At 35.7% G+C, this 6,500-nt stretch overlaps 1 protein-coding gene and 1 non-coding gene across 3 annotated transcripts; both read right to left on the bottom strand.

Annotated features, from left to right (window-relative positions):
• Positions 1–1,798: 1,798 nt before the first annotated feature.
• Positions 1,799–1,872, bottom strand: TRNAN-GUU (transfer RNA asparagine (anticodon GUU)). Its single transcript has one exon. It is a non-coding gene; the product is annotated as a tRNA-Asn (tRNA).
• Positions 1,873–2,226: 354 nt separating this feature from the next.
• LOC107475605 (uncharacterized) lies at positions 2,227–6,090 on the bottom strand. Of its 2 annotated transcripts, none has more exons than XM_016095273.3 (5): positions 5,856–6,090; positions 4,384–4,995; positions 3,752–3,959; positions 2,756–3,427; positions 2,227–2,651 (listed from the first exon to the last, which is right to left on the bottom strand). In XM_016095273.3, the coding sequence occupies exons 2-5, from the start codon at positions 4,955–4,957 to the stop codon at positions 2,564–2,566; spliced, it is 1,542 nt and encodes a 513-aa protein (XP_015950759.1). In that variant the 5' UTR covers positions 4,958–4,995; positions 5,856–6,090; the 3' UTR covers positions 2,227–2,563. The 2 variants fall into 2 exon arrangements, with proteins under 2 accessions (XP_015950759.1, XP_015950767.1); XM_016095281.3 differs by having other exon boundaries at positions 4,384–4,998.
• Between the last annotated feature and the right edge of the window lie 410 nt (positions 6,091–6,500).

Below are 6,500 nucleotides of genomic sequence, written 5' to 3' on the forward strand. Positions count from 1 at the left end.
ATAACTCACAACCAATAACAAGACACTTTATTGTAATTCCTAGGGAGAACGACCCGAGGTTTGAATACTTCGGTTTATAAATTTTAGGGGTTTGTACTAGTGACAAACAACTTTTTGTATGAAAGGATTATTGATTGGTTTAGAAACTATACTTGCAACGAGAATTCATTTGTGAATTCTAAACCATCAAAAATCTATTCGTCACTTGTGCAGCTGTATAATTCTAAAAACATCTTGGCATGGCTGAATGAAACATTAGAGCTCTAGTTACTTCAAGTATATGTTGATATTTATGTTCTACAATGCCATTTTGTTGAGGGGTCTCAACGCAAATTGTTTGATGCAAGATTCCATTTTGAGTTGTAGAAAGAAGTTAGTTTAAACTCTACACCATTATCTGTCCTAATTTTCTTTAGTTTGATATTAAACTGAGTGCTAACTAATTTCACATAGTTTTGCACAAGAGAAGAGGCTTCGGCCTTTGATTTCATGAAAAATAACTATGTAAATCTACTTTTGTCTTCTATTACAGTAAGAAAGTATTTATGTCCTCCTATAGAGGGAGTACCAAGTGGTCCCCACATATCTATATGCACAAGCTCAAACAAATTTTCAGATTGTGATAAACTAGATGGAAAAGGAATTTTTTTTTTTGGCAAAGTGACATGAGTCACATGGATTCACAGATCCTTTATTCACTAAACATGAGTAAAATTACTACATTATTTTCATTTTTCTATTTGGAATGTGCCCTAATCTAAAATGCCATAATGCCTCTTCATTTCTCTTGTTGGAATTACAAGGAGAAACCAGAGCGGCCCGTGTTGATGCATTATTTGTGGATGCAGTGAATGCAGTTGTTAAAAGATTTTCGAATGCATACAGGCCTCTTCTTTGTTCAGCTACTCCAATCATCTTCTTGGAGAGTTGATCCTGTATCTCGCAATTAGAGTCATTAAAAATGAATCGATAATTAAAGTCTGATATCAATTTGGAGACTGAAATGAGGTTGAATTTAAAGTTTAGTATGTACAATGCATGAACTAAATGAAATTGGCTTGTGAATTGAATGGCTCCTGCTACGTTAGTAACAATTTTTGTTCCATCAAAAAGGTTGACGTATATAGACTTGATATGATATAACGTACTAAATGCACTAATAGAAAATGATACATGTTCAGTGGCTCTTGAGTCTATCACCTAAGAGTTTAAGATTAAAAGTATATAAAGACATAATAAACGTTATACTTTAACTTGATTGTAATGTGATGACTTAATTACTGTCATTATGAGTTGGTTGCTGTGAACATTTTTTTTTAGAAGTGCTAACAATGCTAATTTTTGAATTGTAAAAAAATAAATTTTAAATCTATCACTATTTAATTCCTGTAAAAGAGTAATTATTTTATAAAAGTATTATAGTAATTATTTTTTTAATATAGTATTATAAAATTATATATATATAATTATTTTATATTTATGTTAATAGTGTATTAAAATTAAATTTATCTTTTAATGGATTTTGGTGTAGTAATAATATATAGTTGGATTGATTATTTCATATTAAAATTGGCTTCAAGTCCCATACTATTATATGTGTGTGTATTAATTTATTTCATTGAAAAATCCAAGTCATGTATGAACGTATGGAAGGGATGCATGATTTAATTTGACTTAAAATCATGTCAGAGGTATTGAATTTAATTGAGCAGCTATTCCTGCCATATGGTTATTAATTATTGTCTTCACGGGAAATATATGTAACTTTTAAGCGAAGAGTGCCAAGAAAAATAAAATACGCTAGAGGAAGGGCTTGAACCTTCGACCTTGTGGTTAACAGCCACACGCTCTAACCAACTGAGCTACTCCAGCTTCTACAATTATAATTTTAATTTGCATTGGTAGCTTCTTTAATAGAGGGAAAAACCTACCAACGTCAATTTAATTCTTAATTTCTTAGATCCTTAGTCTTAGGAAATATTATTAACGAAAAAATCAAACAATTTTTTTAATAATATGATAAATGGCACAGTACTATTAATCCAACTAAACTTCATTCACGAAATAATTTCATTTAAGGATTGGAATCATTTATTTATCACCTATATACTTGTTTATATCCCACCAATTGGACTATTAGGGACTTGTTAAAAAGTTATAAAATTAATCAATAATAAATGAAAATTTCAATAGATGCGCATGTTCAATTCTTATTGTTGAGACGTGTGATTTCAATCACATTTAGTAGTATGATTTTCCAAGTGACCAATAGATCAGTCGTCGTTTCGATATGGCAGTTTGCGATATGAAAGCTTCCGATGAACATCTGGATTCCAACTCATGTGAGAAATGATATTAATAAAGAATGATTTGGCATTCATAGAAATAATGCTGCCCCTATGTTACTACAGAACTGTTTAATTGTGCACTGATCCAAAAACTGGCATTTATGGCCAGCTAGAAAGTCCATTTGCATGCAATGTGGCTTTTTAGTTCTGATTCTCAATTTCCAACATGCGGATAATGGTTTTAGCCTTGCAAATCTCTCGAGTCTGGCATAGTACTAACTTTCCTTGGAAGCAGCTACGGCAGCTTTTGATCCATACTTGGCGAAAACATCACTTAGTACAGCCTTTTCCTTGATCTTTAACCTGTACCAGTGTGAATGGAATAAACATTTTAGAATGAAAAGCAAGCATGAGAATCATCATCTGATAAACGTGTGTAAAATGCACACAGATACCGAGATAATTACCTCTTTGCGGATCCAGGAACATCTAACTTTGGAACCTTCTTGCCTTTCTGTTTCGAAGCCCGCTTTTTCTTCTGCACGCTCTCTTGTCCAACTTCAGCAGATGAATTTGGTTCAGCTGTGGGGTTTCTGTCTATCTGCTCTAAGGAAAGTGAACCAATTTCGGAATTAATCTGCATTTCCACACTATCATCATCATCATCATCCATGAAAGCAGTGGCAGCATCCTGATCCTCTACAGAACCCTCTTCATCTTCTTCTTCTTCTACACTATCATCATAATCTGTCATGAAAGCTGTGGCAGCAACCTGATCCCCTACAGAACCCTCTTCTTTATCCTCTTCACTCTCATCATAATCTCCCTTGAACACAGTGGCAGAATCAGGTTCCTCTGCAGAAGTCTCTTCTTCTCCTTCTCTGTATATTTGATTGTCTGCTTCATCTGAAACATCCAAAGTGGTCCCATCCCAAGAACTAAGGGCAGAATCCTTCACGTTAGAAACCTCATTTGAGTCCTCTTCAACATCAGAGACCATGAGGAGTGGAGTAGTGTTAAGATTTGCACTTGATTTCGGAGAAACAGGAGAGGAAGAATGTGCATTTACAAATTCACATTTTATTGGCTTCTGAATCTTGCCAAAAGCAATACTTTGTCCAGAATATAGCTCTATAAACCTGAAGGAATGATCATTTGAGTAAAATATACTACCACAGGGAAAACAATTAAAATCACTGTGAGCCAGCAACACTTTCTGGCATTGATAATGGTACAAGTAATCAACAACCATTATGACTAGATCCTTAATTCCAAGAAATACACATCTGAAATCATTCCACTTTACCCGAGTAAAAGAAATGAAGCTTGAATTTGTTAACCAAGAGAAGAAAACAATCTTTTAAAGTTTTACATATTTTCACTGTGATAAATAAAATAAGAGTTTCTAAAAGGGAAAAAACTCCATGCACTGTGTATAGACTAGAGTTCTAGAACACACCTACCTAACTGCATCTGCTTCACACTTGAAATCAACAAAAGCAAAACCCTTGCAGATAGGGTCCCGTGTCTTCTTGTTTCCAATAACTGCCGGGACGATATTCACTATGCCTGGAATCCCTTCAAATGCAGATTTCAGATCCCTATGAATGTTCTTCTTTTTCGGCAGGTTCACCAAGCGCACTCGACCACCAATCGGAACAACTTGAGCGTCTTCAAAATTTCATGACAACAGTAATAGTCAAATGCCAAATTGTAAACACCGCAGAAACAAGAAGTAAACAATGGCCAAAAACAATGGCCTGTTTCATCCAAAGGCCAAACACAAACAAACAAACAAACAACAACAACAACAACAACATATAAACCACACTAGACCACTAGCAATTTCCTTTGACCATTACCAAGTTCTTATATTCTTTTCAGGCTCCATAAAATATGCACTTCTGAATCAACAAAGATTAAAGAATTCAGGATAAGAAGAAAAAATTAAGAAAACATCAAAATTTGCTTAAAAGTTAAAACGAATGTATTATTTCACCAAACATAGTAACATGAAACACAAACAAGTGAACAATAGCACAAAAGCAATCACTCTGTGGAATATAATTCAAACAGTTTTCAAATGTAACTAAACCTTTCTTCTTTTCTTCACTGTTTTTGGAGTTAACGACACCGCTCTTGAGCTTCTTCAAGTTAGCAGCTTGTGCTTCTCTGCTCTGACGCATTTCATCAAGCAGCTTGTCCTCAACGGAAGTATCATACACTTTCCCTTCACCGAACCCTCTGGGTTTGTGCTTGAACCACTTCCTCATCTTCTCAAACGGTATCATTCCCTCTTCATCACCACCTTCTTCGTCTTCGTCTTCATCACCATCGTCGTCGTAGTAGTACTCATTATCGCCACCCAAAACGACGTCGTCATCCTCAAAGTCTTCGTCATCGTCGTCGTCGTAGTAATCGAATTTATCGTCGTTCGTTTTCGTGCCACGACGCCGTCGCCTCCTCGAAGATGTGGCAGGGGAGCGACGCACGGCGCGTAAACTCACGCGGGGTTGTCGGAACCGATGGAAGTGGAGATCGAAGCGCGAAAAGAGTGGGGAGACGATAGCCTGAGAGGCACGTGCGAGAGCGAAGGAATGGCACGTGCCGGTTCTCACTCGAACCGGCAAAAAATTGTAGGGGGCCGGAAGCAAAGCTGAACGGAGCATAGCTTCTTCCTTCTCCGATTTTCAGCTCCTCCGCCTTACTGCTTCAGTTTATCGTTACCCAAACAAAAAAGTGTAATTAATTTAACATTTTTAAATTACATATATTATTATTGTTATTAAACTAAATTTGTAACGATTTAAAGGATGCTAACTAATTTTAGTCATTAATAGTTACAATTGAACAACAGAACAGAACAAGGGAGAACAGGTTCGGAGACTGAAGCACAGGTTTATATTGAAATGAAATGGGAATTTTATTTGTTTCGACATCCATATCCATTATCCATAAGAAGCTAATTATGTGGATTAGCAACAATCGGTAAACAAATTGATATAAGTATCAAGTATGTATTGATAAAAGAAGGCAGAGGCAAATCTGAAATAAAATGCTTATCAGCTTCAAAGAAACTTGGATTAGTCACCGACAAAATTGTATTGATGCAAATAACAGTCAAAGGAATCAACAATATGGATCTGTCTAGGCCTGAAAATTGTATATATTGTACCAAGTCACTAATAAATGAAAAGAAACCAAAGCAAGAAAAAAACAATTAGTCTTTAATTAAATATGCTTCACCCTGCATAACCAGCATTCATGTCCATTACCATTTTAATGCAACAAACATTTCTTCCAAAATTATAACGCGCGCAAGTTCAATTATTCATATTGAATAACAACTTAGACTTTTTTTAATTGACTATAGTTGGTAAATTAGGTGGCTGTTTTCATAAATCACATTTACCAACGTGGACTGGAGTAGTGAGTCATTTATATGATGATGCAATAACAATGAGTTGGAACCAACTAAACTATAATGCAAACTCTGACTCAAATTAAGGAAGAGTACTTATTAAAAAGAAGAAGCGGAGGCGAAGAATTAAAAGCAGGGCCACTAACCTGGGTTCCGTGCTGAGAAGCCAGCGAAGATCAAAACGACGTGCCGAGCTACCTGGGGAAGAGGAAGATGAAAACGACGTGCCAGCGAAGATGAAAACGACACGGGGAAGAGGAAGCAGCGGCGGCGCTGAGGACCTGGGGACGGCGGCGGCGATGAAGGGCTAGGGTTTTCCTTGGCTTCAGAGGTCTCCACTCTCCAGGGAGTGCACGAATGGTTCTGCTTTTGTTTTTTGTTTTTTTTTTTCAAATAAACAAAACGGCGTCGTTTTATTCGAACCGGCCAATTACTGATCTGATTCAACCGGCCGGTTCGACGGTTTTCAAACGATTTTCTCTCCAGCGGTAATAAGTATTGAACCGAACCGTTTTTATTGCATTCAGACATGTTTAATTTGTTCAAACTTAAAAGTATGAATGAAAGATTGATGGAGTAGCTATTAACAATAATGAATTCAGCGAGTTCATCTTCATGACATTTCATCATAATTATACATCACACAAAGAAAAAGATGACTACATAACACCCAATTCTTGGATTTTTGAACTATTTACTATATATTATAAATTGCATGATAAATGATCATACCATAAATATATATTTTTTATGGAAATTTTTGCAAAAATAATAAAATATTTGTAACCAAC

Source organism: Arachis duranensis, chromosome 1 (genome assembly GCF_000817695.3).
Source record: "Arachis duranensis cultivar V14167 chromosome 1, aradu.V14167.gnm2.J7QH, whole genome shotgun sequence".
In the NCBI taxonomy this organism is placed as follows: domain Eukaryota; kingdom Viridiplantae; phylum Streptophyta; class Magnoliopsida; order Fabales; family Fabaceae; genus Arachis; species Arachis duranensis.

What these genes read in the sequence shown, in the direction of transcription:
- LOC107475605 (XM_016095273.3), bottom strand. Translation starts at nt 4,957, where the DNA reads ATGCTCCGTTCAGCTTTGCTTCCGGCCCCCTACAATTTTTTGCCGGTT. An exon ending in CAGTGAAGAAAAGAAGAAAG is followed by an intron (nt 3,960 to 4,383) that starts GTTTAGTTACAT and finishes GAAATTTTGAAG; the next exon opens with ACGCTCAAGTTGTTCCGATT. An exon ending in TGTGAAGCAGATGCAGTTAG is followed by an intron (nt 3,428 to 3,751) that starts GTAGGTGTGTTC and finishes TCATTCCTTCAG; the next exon opens with GTTTATAGAGCTATATTCTG.